At 44.4% G+C, this 19849-nt stretch overlaps 1 protein-coding gene and 1 pseudogene across 2 annotated transcripts; one reads left to right on the top strand and one right to left on the bottom strand.

The window, feature by feature from the left end:
• Positions 1–1670: 1670 nt before the first annotated feature.
• Positions 1671–19836, bottom strand: Lyrm7 (LYR motif containing 7). 2 transcript variants are annotated; one of them, XM_029484246.2, is made up of 5 exons: positions 19485–19836; positions 14700–14772; positions 12008–12075; positions 10086–10167; positions 1671–3080 (listed from the first exon to the last, which is right to left on the bottom strand). In XM_029484246.2, the coding sequence occupies exons 1-5, from the start codon at positions 19587–19589 to the stop codon at positions 3010–3012; spliced, it is 399 nt and encodes a 132-aa protein (XP_029340106.1). In that variant the 5' UTR covers positions 19590–19836; the 3' UTR covers positions 1671–3009. The 2 variants fall into 2 exon arrangements, with proteins under 2 accessions (XP_029340106.1, XP_021032983.1); XM_021177324.3 differs by having other exon boundaries at positions 12008–12078; positions 19485–19830.
• On the top strand, positions 7655–8240 carry LOC147001519 (outer mitochondrial transmembrane helix translocase-like; annotated as a pseudogene).
• Positions 19837–19849: the final 13 nt, after the last annotated feature.

Below are 19849 nucleotides of genomic sequence, written 5' to 3'. Positions count from 1 at the left end.
TAGCCCCACCCCCAAGTGTTGGGAATTACTTGGGTTAGGCAGTGCTGGGGATAGAACTCAGGGCTTCATACACACCAAGCAAGCATTCAGCTAACAGAACCCACATCCCTAGCGTTCTTTTTTACATTAACAGAGCAGCATGGGAATCTCCAGGTATCCTTGGGATACCTGACAAAGACAGGCACAGTCTGTGTGGACATTGCAGCCCATACCCCCACAGACTCCGCACAGAATTATCAATCCTCACTCATTCTGTTTCATCTGGTTTTCTTGGAGATTGAACCTCAGGCCTTGTAAGTACTGGATAAATTTCATACCACTGAGCTATAGCCTCAGGCCTTCACAATTCCAACTCAAGTTACACATATAATGCAGGTCAATGAGACCGTTTAGTAGAAAAAAAGGTGCTTGCTGCCACAACCCAAGTTCAAGTCCCAGAGAATCAACTCCCAAAATTATTCTGACTTCCATGTATGTCATAGCATGTAAATGTATGCAATCACAGGTGCACACCCAAGTGCACGAACATACATACACACACGCGTTACAGTTTGACTCTCAAATGTCTCCCACAGTTTTGGTTTTTTTGTTTTTTTGTTTTTTATTTCCCCCAGCTCATGGGGCTATTTTGAAGTATGTGGAACCTTTAGGAGGTGGAACCTGATTGGCACAAGTAGGTCACTAGAAACAGTCATTTTAACATTATGCCTGCCCACCCACTCCCTGCCAGGCTTAGCCAAGTGTTTCCTGCCTGCTGCCATGTTTTGTTGAGGGGTTGCCTTATGGTATTGGAATGAAACCATGATGTAACACAAACCCCTAAGTTATTCTTCACCTGTTTTATCACAGCAGTGCAAAAGCAACCATCACAATAAAACTTGAATCTGTCCTGAGCCAATAGGATGATAGATAATTTAGGGATTTGATAAAATAAGGAAAAAATAAATAAATATAATGTGTTCCAGACTAGCCAAGGCTACAAAGTGAGACCCTGTCTCAGAAAAGTCATATCCTTGCCAATACTTGATATTGTCAACCGTCCAGATTTTGGCCATTCTAATAGACACATAACCATGTCACTATGATTTTAATTCCTAGTGTCTGTTAATGTGCTGGCAACTTCTCACACTATATCTGTCATTTGCAGTCGGGCGTGGTGGCACTTGGGAGGCAGAGGCGGGCAGAGATCTCTGTAAGTTTGAGGTCACCCTGGTCTGCAGAGTGAGGTTCAGGACAGAAAAAGCTACACAAAGAAACCCTGTTTCAAAAGACCAAAACAAAAAATTCAAAACTGTGATTGTGTGTGCATGAAGCACGAACTTGCAGAATTTGGTTCTCTCGTTCCATCCTGTGGGTTCCAAGACTGGCAATCCTGACAGCTTCCATGTATCTTTTTTGATGAAGCATCTGTTCAAATATTACTTTTATAAAGTTGGGTTGAGGGACTGGAGAGATGGCTGAGTAGTTAAGAAACACTGGCTGCTGTTACAGATGACCGAGGTTCAATTTCCAGCACCCATATGGCGGCTCACAACCCTTTATAAGAGAGGAGTTCTAAGGTAGCTGACAACCTTTATGGGGTCTCTGTGGGCACCAGGCATGCAAGTAGTAAGCTGACACACAAAGCAGCAAGACACCAATAAACAGGAAATCATTTCTGTGTAGTTGAGTTGCTTGTTTCACGATTCCTTTATTATGCATCTGTGTGTTACTGTTGGTTTGAGTCTATACATGTGAATGCAGTGCCCTTGGAGGCCAGTAGAGGGCACAGGATCCCCTGGAAATGGAGTAACAGCTGTGAGTTACCTGAAAGGGTGCTGGGAACTGAACTCGGGTCCTACGGAAGAGCAGCAGGAGTTCTTAACCTCTGAGCCATCTCAGCCCCTACTTGCTTTCGAATACTTGAAGTCCTTTATATAGTCTGATAACCCTTTTTTCATCCTGGTAAAATATGTTTTATAGAATCATCCTATATATGACAGATATTTCATCTATAATTATTCACTAATCGTTATGTAAATGTTTTTAACTTTGATAAAATCCAATTGTTATTATTACTATTAGTTATTTGGAACACTAGAGATCAAATTATGTAAAGCACTGGGGAGGCAGAGGCAAGTGGATCTTAGAGGTCATGGCTAGGACTGCACAGGGAGACCCTATCTCAAAAGAGAGGCAGGGAGGGGGGATGGAGGGAGGAAGAGAGAGAGAGAGAAAAATCTACAGCATTTCACAGCAGTCTACAAAGACCACAAGCCATCTGACAGAGGACCACTACTTCCTAAAGAGGATGTCTCTATTCTATAGTGACCCAGAGTGACTTTGATATTTCATCTATCTAATGTCTTTACAGGGGCTAGAGAGATGGCTCAGTGCTTTGGAGCACTGGCTGTTCTTCTAGGAAACTCATGATCATCTATAACTCCAGTCCCAGGGGATCCAATTCCCTCTCCCAACCTCTGCAGGCACGGTACTGCATACACACGGTGCATAGACATTTAAGCAGGCAAAACACCCATACATACAAAACAAAAAGGGGAATGTTGTCTTTGTAAGAATGCAGAGAAATACACTACGTAATTATTTGTTAGCCGCAGAAATAACCACGGGACTTTGGGAAACAATGGCTGCTTTCAGAAGAGAGCTGGAAGAAAAATGTTAATTTTTTACCAACTTAATATTTTGGGATTAAACATCAATTTAATGTAGCATTTTGTATTTAGCTATGTGTGTCCCATGAGATGAAAAGTCACCAATTTGGTAAGGTGCTTCACTGGCAAACAGCTTTGTAAGACCGTAAGACCTACCAAAGGGAAAGAGAGGAGTGTCCTGCCTCCCCAGGCCTTCAGTTGCCCATGTCAGTGAAAGGCATGTCTATTTCCTCTGTAGCCCTCAGCCTGTCGCTCATTTGCAACGTGCGCTTCGGAGAGAAACATGTGCATGTCCAGGACCGTTGCCAGGTATGTATTTAAAGTGGGATGGAGCAGAGGTGGGTTTATCCTGGAAGCTTTACTGCTTCTGGGTTGGCGCATCACAGTACGGCACATTTTCTGTGAGAAGATCTTTCCTGGGGACCAGTTCTAAAAGGAACAGAGAAATGAGCAGTTAAGACGATTAGAACTCCAGTCACTACTTATCTTAAAGTAGACCTAGGGCCGGCACATCCATCCCCCCAGCAGTTCTAACCTCGGCCGGGCACATCCGTCTCCCCAGCAGTTCTAACCGTGAGCTGTGTAATTTGGGAAGAATGGACTATTCTAGATACATTTTATCTCAGTGGATGTCTGAGGTGACATATTTGATTCTAAATGGAAACATTTAATAAGATCCTCATTCGTGTTACAAAAAATATATACAACCAAATCCTTTATCATTTCATTAAACATGACTAATAAATGACTGAATGGAATTAAGCTAAAAAACACACTAATCTGTCAATGGCTATTTAAAAATGTCACCTATGAATGATTTTTGAGACAGAATCTCATGTAGCTCTGGCTAGCCTTGAACTCCCCATGTAGCTGAGGCTAACCTTGAACTCTTGATTCTCTAGCCTCCACTTCCCAACAATGGGGTTATAGGTGCACCACACCATGCCTGGATACTTGAAAATTTTTATAGAAAGCAAGTCATCACTCTCATAATTCAGACATTCCAAATTTATAGAATGATTCCCCTCCCCTCCCACAACTGCCCTTCTCCTTCCCTCCCTTCCTTCTTGTTCCTGGGCCTTGGGAACCCAGGGCCTCACAGGCTGCAGAGTGTATACTCTACCACTGAGCTACACCCTGTCCCCTAGAACAATGGCTCCTCACTGAAGGAGTCTTCAGATATACCACTTAGGGGATGCTACCAAAAATTTACTGGGCAGGAGCCAAGGATGCTAACTGTGGTGTGAAAGACAGTCTGGGGCAGAAAGGGTTATACTTCATGGCAGAGTGACAGCAGTGTCCCCACTGAGACACACTGCTGAACAGCTAACTGCTGACTGCTAGGCAAGACAGCTTTGGGGCCTCAGAGATTACTCATCGGTTAAAGTGCTTACTATACTAAGAGTTCAGAGCCCCTAGGAAGATGAGCCTTGTCAGGGAACTGTGTGCTTAACCAAGAAATCCTGCTTCATTGAAAAAAAAAGGAGGGCAATTCCCACTATTAGGTTCAGGGGTGCACATGCACCCATACACACGGAAAAATGGAAAAGAAAAAAAAAAAAAGAGAGAGAAAACTGCCCACATTTGCTGATGTGTGCCTATAATCCCAGGACAAAGGCAATGAGATCTGCACTCAAGGCCAGCCTGCAGTACATAACATGATCATGGCTGGTCTGGGCTGTAGTGAGACCCTGTCTCAAAGGCCCTGGGTCTAATACTCAATACTGAAGAACAATTAAAAAGAAAAAAAGCAGTGAGATACATCACACCCCCCTTTCTTGGGAAGAGCAGGACCCAGCTAGGCCATCCTCATACCCTCAATGTGATGGCTCACATTTGTAATCTTAACAGTTTGCAGGATAAGACAAGAGGATCGCCATCACTGTGAATAGAGTTTGAGCTATACAATGAGTTCCAGACAAGCCTAGTTAAACCTGTCTCAACAAAAGCAGGGTTGGAGATGTGCCTGGATTAGTAAAGTGCCTGCCTCCATGCACAAGGCCCTGTGCTCATTCAGCACAGCTGATAAGGACATACTTCTAATCCTGGCACTCAGGGTAGAGAAAAGAGAATCAGAACTCAGCTACCCGGGAGTTTAAGCCAGCCAGGGCTATATGAAATTCTGTGTCAAACAAGAGAGCAAATGCCCCCCTAACCACTGTTCCCAGAGCCTGCCTACAATCTTTAGAGGTAGTGGTGAGAGATAAGTAACTGTACCAGACTCAGGGAAAGGGGTTCCTCCTACTAGCAAGGGCCTTGTTAACTGGGTGGTGGCGGGCGCACGCCTTTAGTCCTAGCACTCGGGAGGCAGAGGCAGGCAAATCTCTGAGAGGCCAGCCTGGTCTACAGGGTGAGTTTCAGAACAGCCAGAGTTATACAGAGAAATCCTGTCTCAAAAAACAAATAAACAAAAACAAAACAAAACAACAAAGAAACAAACCAAAAAACAAAGGGCCTTGTTAGGAGGGAAGAAAAAAATTTAAACAATGGTATTCCATGAACCCCCTAGTTTTGATAATTAAACTATAGTAAAGGACCGTCCTTCATATTCAAGGAATGTGCATGATGGCTCACACCTTTATTCCCAATGCTCAGAAGACAGACAGAGGGAGGTAGATCTTTCAGAGTTTGAGACTAGCCTGGTCTACATATCAAGTTCCAGGACAGCCAGAGCTATAGAGTGAAACTCTGTCTCAAAGAAAAACAAAACAAAACCCCCCAAAACAAAAAACAAAGCCAGGCAGTGATGCTGTATGCCTTTAGTCTTGGCGCTTGGGAGGCAGATGGATCTCTGTGAGTTCAGGGCCAGTCTGGTCTATAAGGCAAATCCAGATCAGCCAGAGTTACATAATAGAGAGCCCTGTCTCAAAAACAAACAAATAAAATTTTTAAAAGAAGTTTCTTTAGCTTCAAGGGGTTCATTATCTATTGGAAAAGACAAACCACAGCCACTCTATAGCATAAGGATTCACAAATGGTTTTTATAGTGAAAATACAAGAATCTGAGCTATTACACTGAAGAATAAATTACTAAACCTATCAATATTACTTTAGACTATGCCTAGTTTTGAATAACCAGAAGTCCACCAAACAGTGGTTTAACAAAAGAAGTTACAGTTCGGGGGCTGGTGAGATGGCTCAGCGGTTAAGAGCACTGACTGCTCTTCCGGAGGTCCTGAGTTCAAATCCCAGCAACCACATGGTGGCTCACAACCATCTGTAATGAGATCTGAAGACAGCTACAGTGTACTTACATATAATAAATAAATAAAATCTTAAAAAAAAAAAAAAAAAAAAAAAGAAGTTACAGTTCAAGGCCAGCCTGGTCTTCGGAGTGAGTTCCAGGACAGCCAAAGCTATTACAGAGAAACCCTGTCTCAGAAAACAAAAAAAAAAATAAAAATAAAAAAAGGGGGGTGGGGTGGGAGACTTATTTTTCTTCCCTTTTGAAACATGGCAGGTCTGAGCTAGTACAAGTTCTGGTGCTGCTGAGAACCCAGGCTCTTCTCTCCCTGTCTGCAGCCCATGGTGATCAGCAGTCTGCCTTCCCTCCCTTCTGCGGCCACCACATTTGCACTGCAGGAAGGAAGAACAAAGAGCAGGAGGGGCGCCCCACCCAGACCGTTCCTTTTCTGCAAAACAATGGCTTCAGTGGAAATAACACGCAGTAGGTGGGTGCTTATAGAAGATGCCAGAGCGTCTGGGAGGTCACATTATATCTTCCTTGATGTCCCTCTCTGGTCTGATGTCCCTCTCTGGTCGTGAACACGGGCAATAAGCAAGTCACAAAACACTCTCATTTACTACCTGTCCCCAGAGCCTCACCAGGATTCATAGTGAGGCTCTGGTTAATGGGCTGGCCTGCTCTACCCAGTGGGTCTACTTGTGGCTCACACGGTAAACACTGACGCTGCTTTAGTTAGAAATAAAGGACGGGATGAAGAATAAAAACATGGGATTGGGAATCATGGTAGTGGTCAGGCCACAGAAAATCCTCATCACAGGGACAGGAAAAGATAATGACTTAATAACAGAATAATTCCTCAGCCTGCCAATTGACACTACCAAATCTAGTTTCAAGAGACTCAAATCCCCCTCTGACCGCACTCTACTACACAGACTCCAGCTCTAGCCTCTGAGCCACTTCCTGTCCTGGGGAGATGGAGCTCTTGGGGAAAGACAGTCTCTTTGGGGGGTCTTCAGAAGCTGTCCCAGCCCACTTCCTGTTACTCTGAGTTCAGGAGACCAGGGAAGACGTCAAGAGTAGACTTAAACCAGACAAGCCTGGGTTCCTTAGCAATGCAATCTGCTCAGAAATTGGAAACTTCAAGTCTGCTTCCAGAAACACAAGCAGGCCACAGGCAGGCATCCTGACCCAACTGTAAGCACTAAAGACAGTCAGTCATCTTTCAGTAATGGCCACTGCGATTTGCCGTACTCACTCGAGGTTCCATTTAACATTTGTCGAATTCATATACTTTACTATCAAAGGCTGGAAGGTACAACTGTCCCAACCAGAAAGCAGCTCAGAAGCAGAGGAACTAACAAAGGAAAGTGGTGTGTGGGATGTGGAACTCTCAGAGAATGAACTGCCATTGTTGTGGAGCAGATTTCAGCACAATGGACGCCATGATGGGCATTCCATTCAGGCCTGGACCCAGGTCAGGGGCAGCGACATCTGCCACAGGAAACGAAAGGACGTCATTCATCAAGGCCCACAGTTCGGGAAAGTCCCTAACTAAGGTGTGTGTCAACCCAGGATGGGGTTGGTTTTTTGTTTTTGTATTTTTGGGGTTTTGTTTTGTTTTCTTTTGCTTCACAGCCCCACCTGAGAAAAGCCAGGGACTGAATATCCAGTGTAGCTGCCAGCCAGCTAATCAAGCCTTTTTATTGTCTTGAACCTGTGTCCAAGTGGTCTTCTCTGAAGGATGCGTCTCAACAGTTGCTCACCCAGAGACCCTCTTAATGTACACATTACTTGGAAGTCACAGCAGACTGAGAAGATGTCAGAGCTGACAGACATGTTCCCTATCAGAAAAGCACTGGTTTGAGAAGTCCAGACTTCTGCAGCTTCCAAAATGTATTCCTGTTTCCACGCCTCCAGGCTGTGGGAAAACATTTATCACCATGGCTACAGCTAAAGCAGCTGTCTGTCGGTCACATTAACTTTCAGTCTTCAAATACTGGTAAGTGGTGTGAAGAATCTCCGAAATTGGCTGCTATTGTTTCTACCTTACCACAAAGCTACAGCCTTCCATTATGTTATAAAGACTCCTTTCTATAAAGCTGTTCAAGTTCTGACCATGAAGCTACAGCCATGAGGAGAGCTTAGTTTAGGAGTCTCTGGGACTGGACGATACTAATCACAGCTGCCAAGTCACAGTGATCGCACCCTGACTAGGCTAGAATGAGAAGAATGTCTGGAAGATTTTACTCCGAGCAGCCAGCTCCAAAACAAAGAGAGCAATCTTGAAACTTATCTTAAACAATCAAGTGAGGCTTGCAGATCTGCTACAAGTTGCCCAAGAAACTGATGGGTTTTCTGGAAGTGATTTCAAGACACATGAGATATTAGGCCCAGCCTGTTAGCACAACACACCTTTAATTCCAACACTGGGAGAGGGAGGCAGGCAGATTCTTGGAATTCGAGGCCAGTCTGATCTATGTAGCAAGTTCTAGGATAGCCAGGACTACACAGAGAGACCCTATCTCAAAGATAAATAAAAACAAAACAAAACAAAACAAAAGGAATGTGAGATGCTGCCTTCCCATAGAGGGAGAGAGGAAGGAGATGCTAACTGTACACCAGGAGAAACTCAGAATCCTGTGTGCAGAGGGTCTGCACGGCAGCTGCAAAGGTGAAGGAGCCAGGTTTTAGTTCTTGTTTGTTTAGAGTAAGAGTTAAGAGCCTTTACATGGTTCAGTCATCTAGTTTGCTGTGGAAGCTCATCTCTCAGTGGGAGGAGGGTGTACCGAGTGCTCTTAAAACGCACAATTCCAGCTTTAGTAGATAACCAAAAGCTACCTTTTGGAACAAAGCACGGAAGAATCCATCCATGACCTTGCTTGATATTTAAGTCTTCTACAACAGGATCCAAAAGTACCCACCAGGCCGGGCGTGGTGGCGCACGCCTTTAATCCCAGCACTCAGGAGGCAGAGGCAGGCGGATTTCTGAGTTCGAGGCCAGCCTGGTCTACAAAGTGAGCTCCAGGACAGCCAGGGCTACACAGAGAAACCCTGTCTCGAAAAGCAAAAAAAAAAAAAAAAGTACCCACCAGAAAAGAAAAATATGCCAACTAGCCTCCATTCAAATAAGGAACTCCTCAAAGGGAAAAGACACAGGGGAAGGTTCTCAGGCTGCACACATCCAACAAAAGGTTTGTATGTAGAACACACAGCATTCCTTTAAGTCAATAAAAAGAGACAAGTGAACAGAATGCTTCAGTAGGTACTTTATAAAGAGGATACTCTGATCTGCACTAACTGAAGGTGTTCACGCTTCCTTAGTCAGCAGACAATTGCTAACTAAGGGGCCTGTTAGATGCATGTCACCAAGCCTGGTACCCCAAATTCAACCTCTCAAACCCATGTGTTAAAAGCTATCTTCTGACCTCCTCTTGTATGTATGTATGTATGTATTTAGATGCATGTCACACATACACACACACGTCAAGTTGTAATCTGCAATGAGATTTTGCTAACACTCCAGTAGGAGTCTTGAGACAACAGATTTTTACATTTCCATTTCCTATAGTTGCAATTCTTCTAACTAAAATAACAAATTATAGAACAAAAAGTAAAGGAATAGACTGAGTCTAGGTAGATAATAAACTTTGCCAGAAAAATTAATGAATATGGGTATATAAAAATGGTTGGCTGGGAGGTGGTGGTGTACCCCTTTAATTCCAGCACTTGGTAAGCAGACCAGGCAGATCTCTGTGAGTTCAAGGCCATCCTGATCTACAGAGCAAGTTTCACACAGCCAGGGCTACACACACACATACACACACACACACACACACACACACACACACACACAAAACTGTCTTGAAAAAACAAACAAACAAACACCTAAAAATGAACTTAAAAATAAAAATAAAAAACAGGGGGTCAACAAAATGGCTCAGTTAGGAAAATATTTGCCGTGAAAGCATGAGAATCTGACTTCAATCCCTGGTGTCAATGTTAAGGAGTAATGCCAGTATATATAATCCCAGCACTCAGGAGAGCCAGCCTGATTTACACAGTAAGTTCTAAGATAGCCTGGGCTACACAGTGAAACCTTTTCTCAAAAAACAAAACAAAACAAAACAAAACAAAAAAAACCCTTAAACATTAATAACAACAAATAAAAACAAGACAAACAAAGGTACAGTAATTGTTCACTATTTTGAAACATCCCATCAGCAATCATTTTCTCCCACTTTACTTACGCAGTGTGTCATGGTCTGTGTGAATTCCTTGAATAACAGCTGTTCTGAGCAATAATTCCACATCAGAACCTAGTTTCATCATCTGTTAAGAAAATCAAACAGAAAAAAAACAAAAACAAAAAACAACAACAATCAGACAGAGTAACCCTTAAGGTTAAGAGTGCTTCCGTAAGGCTGCACTGGTCTTGAAAACCACAGTTCTACAGGTCCCTTTCTGGTAAGGCAGCTTTTCGCTGTGCGACTGTATCAAGCATTATAGAAAGCCCAGCAGTTCGGACGCTCTTCATTTTAATTAGTCATCCCATGTTTTGTTCAAAAACAGTTTTAGGACTTTTCTGTTTTATGTTTTTAAATGTGTGGTGGCAGACACCTTTGGTCCCAGCACTCTGGAGGCAGAGGCTGGCAATCCCTGTGAGGACAGCCTTGTCCACATAGTGTTCTAGGACAGCTAGAGCTACAGAGTGAGACCCTGCCTCAAAAAAACCAATACAAACAAAAAGTATTTTCACCTGATATCTTATTCACTTGTATAAATGCTATTAAATATGAGAGATATTCTCTCATTTGTATTTTCTCCTTTACCAAATCCAACCTTCATACCATAAGTATCCTCACAAGTAATTGTATTTTCTTACTTCTTTTTTTAAGGCAGTAGTTATCCCAGACTGACACTGGACTCATGATTCTCCAGCTTCACTTCCTGAGTTCTAGAAGGACAGGCACAGTCACTCCACCATGCCCAGCTCTGCTCTGTGTGGCTTCTCCTAAGGGTGCTTCCCTACCTTTATACAAAGTGAGACACAGAAAACACAGGATAGGGCTGGAGAGATGGCTCAGCGGTTAAGAGCACTGACTGCTCTTCCGGAGGTCCTGAGTTCAAATTCCGGCAACCACATGGTGGCTCACAGCCACCCATAATGAGATCTGAAGACAGCTACAGTGTACTTACATATAATAAATAAATAAAATCTTTAAAAAGAAAGAAAGAAAGAAAGAAAGAAAGAAAGAAAGAAAGAAAGAAAGAAAGAAAATGCAGGATGAAGGCAAAATGCGCACTCACCAGGTTGTGCATGACACAGAAGAACTCGTGTGTACTTTTTAGTATTGAGAGCATTAGGAGCGTCTTCACCTTGAGCAAGCAACCAAAACGCATACTATGGCTATTTGCACCAATGCCATGATAGAAAAAAATTTTGTTTTGTTTTGTTTTGTTTTTAAAGATTTATTTATTTATTATATGTAAGTACACTGTAGCTGTCTTCAGACACTCCAGAAGAGGGCGCCAGATCTCGTTACGGATGGTTGTGAGCCACCATGTGGTTGCTGGGATTAGAACTCTGGACCTTCGGAAGAGCAGTCGGGTGCTCTTACCCACTGAGCCATCTCACCAGCCCCCAGAAAAAAATTTAAAATTGATGTATTTTTATTTCACATGCATTGGTGTTTTGTCTGCATGTATGTCTGTATGAGGGTGTCTGACCCCTCAGACCTGGAGTTAGAGACAGCTATGAGTTGCCATGTGAGAGCTGGGAGCAGCCAGGACTTGTAAAACCTTTCTAAAGTCTACTTCTGATGAAAGGGCTGAAATTTCCCTCTGAAGTGCTGCATCCTGGGAATGCTTGCTCCTTCTCTTTAGTCACTCTCCTCAAGTGGAGAAAGTATGTCCTGGCTCGACCATGGTTCAACTCCTCTGGTCTTGACCAGGGCCACTTCTGCACTCTCTTCCCTTGTTATCTTTGGGGGCAGGAGATAACCCTGAGGAGGGGAGCCACAGCACACAAGTGCAGGTGGTTCACAGCTGTGGAGGCTCGCACCACAAAGTGATAGTTTTCCTTCACAAAGGCCTCCATTCCAACGGTCCCCTCTCTACCACAAGCGCTTATCCCAGTTGTATCGCAATTGAAAGCCATTACTATACATACCTCTTTTATTTTCTCTGGAGATGTCTCGTTTTTATGTTTTTTGAATTCTTCATTTATCTTTACTCTGGCTGCTAGAGAGAAGGAGAGAGAGATGCGTGTAAGGAACACTTAGGATTCTTACACGTTGTTCAGGGTTACTCCCGACGGATCTCCACTTCCCACACAAGACAAAGCGTGAGAAATGCGTTACAAGCACGGGGTCACACGCTGCAGCCCCAGTGCTTAGGAGGGTGAGGTGGGGGACGCCAGCTAGGCCTATATGGTAAGGTCCATAGAAGAAAGCAAGAAGAAATGTACTAGTAACCGCGTTTCTCCGTGAATCTGTGGAAATAACTTAGTACTCTGGTACTCTGCCTTTTGTTTTCAACTTCCTTCTCTCTCCCTCTCTGTCTCTCCCTCACTCTCTCTTTCCCTCTCCCTCTGTCTCTTGAGACAGGGTCTCTCAACATAACCCTGGCTGTTCTGAAACTCATTATGTGGACCAGGCTGTCCTTGAACCCATGGAGATCCTCCAGTCATCTCCTGCTAGGATTAAAGGCCACCATACCCGGCTTCTTTTCAACTTCATTTGTGTACTTACAGAACTAAAACTACCTGATTCTAATAAATCCAAATCCAGGTGAATGTCTTCTCTAAATCTAAACATTTAAAGTAATGCCTTACTTTATTGGTTTTGAGGTGGAGTCTCACTGTAAACCCCGGGCTGCTCTTGAACGTATGAACCCTCAGCTTCGAGAGTGCTGGGGTTGCATGCATGTGCCACTGCATCCCACTAAAATGCTTTATGATGATGGTAAGAACCAGCACAAACAAGTATGTAGCCTATGCCTGCACACACAGAGTAGATGGATTAGTGCAGATTTGATCCCAAGCACATCGGCTGACACAAAAGTAAACGATAAAATCAAAGTTGCTAGGTGTGGTATCGCATGCCTTTGAACTAAGTACTAGCGGGGCAGAGTGAGGCTAGCCTGGTCTACATGTTGAGTTCTAGGACAACCAAAAAAAAAACCCTTTCATGGGGCTGGAGAGATGGCTCAGCGGTTAAGAGCACCGAAACAAGATCTGACACCCTCTTCTGGTGTGTCTAAAGACAGCTACAGTGTACTTAATATAATAAGTAAATAAATCTTTAAAAAACCCAAAACAAACAAACAAACAAAAATTTCATAAATACATATACCATTCACACAAAAGTAGCTTAATCTACTCTAACCTAATTGGCCTCTCCATGTTGGAACAATCTATATGAAGTTCTTACTAAATACTCAACAAATGTTGGCTAAAGCGACAAAATATACCATGTCGACAGAAAAAAACAACTGCTATGGAAGCCTCTTTCAGTGCTGGTCTTCCTTGGTATGTAAGGTGGGTAAGAATCTGGTCGTGGTGGAGGCTGGAGCGATAGCGCAGAGGTAGCTCTGGATCCATCACCCTCTTCTGGCTTCCCAGGACACCGAGCACTCAAGTGGTACACAAATATGCATGTAGGCAGCACACCCATGCACATAAAGTAATAACAGCAAACCTTTGAAAAGAGAGTCTGCCTTCTGGGATCACACCGCTTAGTGCGATTCTCCCTCAGTTCTACTGTTGGCTACTAATGACATGCGGGAGGTCTTTTTTCATATTTTGTTAGTTTCCTCCTCTGTAAAGGATGGAATGATAATTACCTCACAGAACTGAGAACTGTTAGGAATTTGTGTAAAACACATGAAATTATGTATTTCTATAACTAGGAGCTGGAGGGGCTAGCTCAGCAGTTAGGGACATGTACTGCTCCTGCAGAGGACTAGAGTGTGGTTCCCAGAACCTGTGCCTGGTGACTGACAATTGCCTGTGATCCCAGCTCCCGGGGCGCCTGTGCATCTGGCTTCTGTGGGCACCTGCATGTACGTGCACAGCACATGCACAATCAAAAATAATAAAAATCAGCATGTAAAAGAAATGACGAAATCTGACGCCCTGGGAATGCTTTGCCCAGGGCCCTCATAGGATGGTTTGGAAATGCATGGTGGGTGGAAATCAACAAGGTTAATGCAGAGCCAGAGGTCTAGGGCTGTGACTTCCAGAGGATCCTGAAACCACTTCAAACACAGAGATGCTGAGTCAGGATTCAAGTGCCACACTGGATTGTCTCACAGCTGCAATGGCTGCTGCTACACTCTACCCAGGCAAAAACAACACAGCAGCACCCGGCTCTACTGCAGGGAAGTGGGATTAGGGGGAGCCTTAAATCTGACCCTCCCCTTCCTTTTACACGGATTCTATATGAAAACTTATCTTTATACATAGTAAGTGTTCTTCCGTAAGTGTACTGGAACTTTATAGACCATTGGGGAGAGATGGTAAAGGTTATTCCACAAAGTCAGAAGAGAAGAGCAGTCAGCTAAGAATGGATGTGCCCCAGGTGTGGGGACTCACACCTCAGATGGGAGGATCAGGAGTTCACGGTCATCCTCCATAAAAGCAAGTTCAAAGCCAGCCTGGGATATTTCCTGGCTCAGGTTGGCTGCCTAGCTCAACGGTAAAGTGCTTGCCTTGCATGTGTACGATCTGAGTTCAGTTCCTAGCTCTGCAAAATCAAAACAAAAACAAAAACAAACAAACAAACAAACAAAAATGAAAAACAAACAAACAAACCAAAAAACCCCAAAAGCATCATGGTCTGCTCTATGAAAGACATATTTACCTTCCAATGCTCTCTTATCGTTTTTAAAAACTTGCTGTCTGGTCCTGTGCAGTGTTTTAAAGAGCTGTAAAACCTATTGAGAGAAAGGAGAATTCCAGACTGAGGAGATGGCTCAGTAGATAAAGCACACAGCTCCATGATCATGAGCAGTGGAGTTGAGTTCAAATCCCTGAGATCCACATAAAAAGCAAAGCCAGTAGCACAAACCTGTGACCCTCGTGCACCTGTGGTGAGATGAGAGCAAGTGGAGAGAGACAGGGGAGTCCCAGGAACTCAAGGGCCAGCCAGCCTGGCAGAGGCTAACAAGGGTCCCTGCCTGCCTACACACACACACACACACACACACACACACACACACACACACACACACACAGAGAGAGAGAGAGAGAGAGAGACAGAGACAGAGACATGCACACACAGATATACAAATATTACACACAAAAAGATAAAAATAAAAGATTTTACATTTAATGAAAAAAAAAACACACACACACTTTACACAGCATCTAGAATCACAATATTTAGAAGACTTAACCAGTATTCATTTGCTATTTGTTTCTGTTGCATGTGGGTTTTGGTGGTGGTGGTAGTGGTGGTTTAGTTTTTGAGACATGGTTTTACTATATAGCCCTGGATGTCCTGCTTGGAACTCAAGGATCTGCCTGCCTCTGCCTCCCAAGCGCTGAGATGAAAGGCCTGAGCCACCAACACCCAGCTTCTATTTGTTTCTGAAAACTCTTTTTCCGAAGAAAAGGTGGTAAAAGCAAGGGGCGCAAAGTAATGTTCTAGTGTTATTTCTCTTTGAGTTAGAGAACAAAACAGGGTCTGGCTGCTAGAGAGAAACTCTGTCTCCAAAGACAAACACCAACACCCATCCCCATCCCCCAACCTCTCCTGCACGCCAAATTCAAACCAACAAAAGCAATGAGGAGCTGAGGAGCTGGATCAGTGGTTAGGAGCATGCACTGTAGCTGGATCAGTTGTTAGCAGCATGCACTGTTCTCCGGTGGGCGTCAGCTCTGTTCCTTGGATCCCAGCACCCACATCAAGTGGTTCTGGCCTCTGCAGGCATCTGCACTTGCACACACATGCCCACGTACACATGCACACAGACATATAATTAAAAGGGTGGGGGGCAGCAATTGGAGGTACAACCTAGCTCAGGTAAGGCCCTGGGCTCCATCTAGCAACTCATTAAAAAACTGTTCCGGGCTGGTGAGATGGCTCAGTGGGTAAGAGCATCCGACTGCTCTTCCGAAGGTCTGTAGTTCAAATCCCAGCAACCACATGGTGGCTCACAACCATCTGGCTCACAACCATCCCCATCCATAACAAGATCTGACTCCCTCTTCTGGAGTGTCTGAAGACAGCTACAGTGTACTTACATATAATAAATAAATAAATAAATCTTAAAAAAAAAAACTGTTCCATGAAACAGTCAAAAAATAAAATAAAATACGAATCTTCTAAGTGGTGTGGTGGTTCATATCTGTCAATCCAGTACTCATGAGGTGGAGGCAGGGGGATCAGCTCAGTGTCAGCCTCTGCTATGTAGTGAGTTCAAGGCCAACCTGGGCTTCTTGAGAGCCTGTTTCAACAACTCTCAAAACAAAACAAAAGCCTCAATGATCATCCTGACAAGAACTTAGTGTGGGAAGGTGGTGAACTCTGCCAGTCTGCATGGGTTTCTAGCTCTCTCTCAACCTATACTCCCTTTCATCTTCTCTTGACTCCTCCACACACAATCAGGAACGTATTCTATCCTAAGAGCCCGGGAAGATGTTTCAGATAGCTCAGGGAAGCCTAACTACAATTTCTGAAATGAAAAGTGGAAGGAATGCCAAGACTTTACAGCATCCTGAATTTGTGGGAGTCGGGGTGGGGACAGGGACGGGAGTGCACACAAGCCTGACATTGTGATAAATACATGAAATTGAAAAGGAATAGTGGTGAGAATAGCTAAGAAACTGGCGGGGAGGGAAACAGGATGGAACCTAAGACACATATGCATGTCTGAAACCTGGAGAGATGGCTCAGCGGTTAAGAGCACAGGTTCCTCTTCCAGAGGACCTGGGTTCAATGCCCAGCACCAACATAGCAGCTCACAACTATCTGTAACTACAGTTCCAGGGGATCTGACATCCTCACACAGGCACAACATGAATGCAGGCACAACAACAATGCACGTAAAATTAAAAACATAAATAGATAGATAGAAAATCAACTTTAGATTTAGGGCTAGGGTGATGGCTCAGTGGTTACAATGCTTGTTCTGTAAGGGTAAAGATCAGTTTGGATCCTCAGAACCCACAAAAATACAGGGCAGATGACTAGCTGTGCTCACAGTGGAGAGCTCTGGGTCTAATTGAGTCACCCTGCTTCAACACATGAGGTAAGAGAACAGCAGAAGCCGTCATACACATGCATATGTGCACACATAAGTACACACATGAAAATGGAAAAAATAAGATTTCAGATTTCCATTTTTTTTTCTTCTTTGGATGCTTAGCCAATCACGGGAAACTAAGATTTGGTATGGGGGAATGGGGAACAATAACAACCTAAACATGTGGAGGTGGCTTTGGAATTGAGCGATGTGTAGAGAAAGGAGTTTTTTCTAAAGTGCTCAGCAATAAGAGCCCATTGCCTGGCAGAGACTGTTGATAGGAATATGGATTTTTTAAAAAAAGATTTATTTATTTATATGAGTATACTGTAGCTGTCTTCAGACACACCAGAAGAGGGCATCAGATCCCATTACGATGATTGTGAGCCACCATGTGGTTGCTGGGATTTGAACTCAGGACCTCTGGAAGAGCAGCCAGTGCTTTTAACGGCTGAGCCATCTCTCCAGCCCAGGAATATGGATTTTTTAAAGGCACCACAATAGACTGTGCTTGAAATGTAGTGGGTCCTGAGTTCATTTCTCAGCACTACACAATAAAATATAAATTAAGCAAGAGGTAAAGAGACAGATAGGCCCAGCACTGGGGAGGCAGAAGCAGGCGGATTTCTGAGTTTGAGGCCAGCCTGGTCTACAAAGTGAGTTCCAGGACAGCCAGGGCTACACAGAGAAACCCTGTCTCAAAGAAAACAAAACAAAACAAAACAAAACAAAACAAACAAAAAAAGAGACAGGCAGGCAGGCAGGCAGAAGCGTACAAGCACACACACACACACACACACACACACACACACACACACACACACAGGAGACTAGGTGTCTAGATGTCCCTGCATCTTAGAAAGTGGAGAAGGGGGCTGGTGAGATGGCTCAGTGGGTAAGAGCACCCGACTGCTCTTCCGAAGGTCCAGAGTTCAAATCCCAGCAACCACATGGTGGCTCACAACCATCCGTAACGAGATCTGGCGCCCTCTTCTGGAGTGTCTGAAGACAGCTACAGTGTACTTACATATAATAAATAAATAAATAAAAAAAAGAAAGTGGAGAAGGAAGGATCACTTGATCCCAAAGTTAAGACCATAGGAAGTCTGCAGTGTGGACACTGAAGGATAGTAATCTGAGTAATTTTATATAGTACTTCCTGGGGGGTGGGGGTGTCCATTAATATAAAAACAGCACCACTAGTTTAAGACCATTGTCCTAATAAAAAAAAAATGGGGGCTGGAGAGATGGCTCTGAGGTTAAAGCACTGGCTGCTCTCACAAAGGAGCCAGGTTCTTCCCATCAGCCATACCGCAGCTGACAACCTCCTGTAACTTTGGTTCCAAGGAATCTGACACCCTCTTCTGGCCTCTGTGAGTACCAGACATGCACATGGTGCACAGACATACATGCCTTGCAAATAAAATAGTTGAAAAAGTTATTTTAAAAGAAAATGTGATCTTCATTACCACAAATCTACTAAAACCAGCATTACATTGTAGCTAATCATATTTTTTACTTATTATTTATGCACCGTTGGGCATGGAAGCCAATGCCTTGAAAATGCTAAGGGCTCCAACTTAAAGTTAAATACAACCTCAGCCCTACTAAGAAACTTCTTTTCAAATGCAAAAAGTAGCTGGGTGTAGTGGCTCAGTCCGAATCCCAGCACTTAGCATGAAGATTGCTGAGAATTGGCAGTGGGCGTGAGCTACACGGTAAGTCTGAGGCCAGCCCCTCCTAATTCTTAATCAAACTTCAGGTGTCTGCCTATAAGTCCCCGTGATTCTTAAATTTCGAGACAAGATCTATGTTGCCTGGGCTTGCCATCAACAAGTAGGCTCAGCAATGCTGCCTCTCGCCCACTAGAGATTTCTGTATTCCTCTAGGTAAGTTAAATCCTATTTATAGGTTCGCAAAACATGCTGTTTATTAATTTGAAGCTCTTCTTACGATTTTATTAGTTGTTTATAGTCTTCCTATTATGGAACTTCTTTATTAAGGCATAGGTGGTCGGTTTATGGTCATCAGTCTCCTCTATTCACTACCTTTCATGGATCAGCCATCCTCCTCATTCATTGTCCCGAGTGGCTGTCACCCTCTTCCGCTCCGTGCCCCTCGGGATCCACTCCCTCCTCACTCACTGTCCCCCTTTCTCCACTGCAGCCCCTCCAGGTTGTCTCCCTCATCATTCACTCTTCCACATGGCTATCACCCTCCTCCATTCACGGTCCATAGGGTCGTCTTTCCTCACTGTCCTCAAAATCGTCACCCTCTACCACTCATTGCCCCTGAAGGTTGTCACCCTCTTACACTCTCAGCCCCCTTCGGGGTCGCCTCCCTCCCTTGCCGGGGTCTTGAGCCTCAGCATCCCTGCACCCTCCTCCCGGCCCTGTCACCTTGGCGGGCTGACCCATGGCTCCCCACGCCGCTGACTCCGCCTCTGAAGGCGCCCCCTCTTGGCAACCAATCAGGGCCGGGGCGCAGCTGGCGACGCTCCGCATAGCAACCAATCAGAATGCAACATGTCCTTTCTAGCCCGCCTTCCCCGCAGGAGGAAGTTCAGGCGTTTGCTAAGCAGAGCTAAGTGTAAAAACGCGAGAAGCCGCGGTGCCAAATTACGGACAGGAGGACGGAAGTAGCCGGGAAGCCATGTTTGTTAGGGGCAGACTTCCCTCCGCCGCGCCTAGCGTGACGCGCGCGCACACCATTTGTTACTGGGTGGCCTCGGAACCTGCTCGTTTTTATCTCTTGTTTAAGGGCG

The sequence above is a fragment of the Mus caroli genome, unplaced genomic scaffold (genome assembly GCF_978045245.1).
Source record: "Mus caroli unplaced genomic scaffold, Mus_caroli_1 scaffold_13, whole genome shotgun sequence".
NCBI classification, from domain to species: Eukaryota; Metazoa; Chordata; class Mammalia; order Rodentia; family Muridae; genus Mus; species Mus caroli.
This window is presented reverse-complemented; position numbering and strand designations above follow the sequence as displayed.

Bases quoted from the DNA above. Each gene is read 5' to 3' on its own strand.
- Lyrm7 (XM_021177324.3), bottom strand. From the start codon at position 19,589: ATGCGGAGCGTCGCCAGCTGCGCCCCGGCCCTGATTGGTTGCCAAGAG. The intron at 14,773-19,484 runs GTGACAGGGCCG...TTCTCTCAATAG, and splicing joins CCATGGGTCAGCCCGCCAAG to GTTTTACAGCTCTTTAAAAC. The intron at 10,168-12,007 runs GTATGTATAGTA...TTTTCTTAACAG, and splicing joins CTCCAGAGAAAATAAAAGAG to ATGATGAAACTAGGTTCTGA.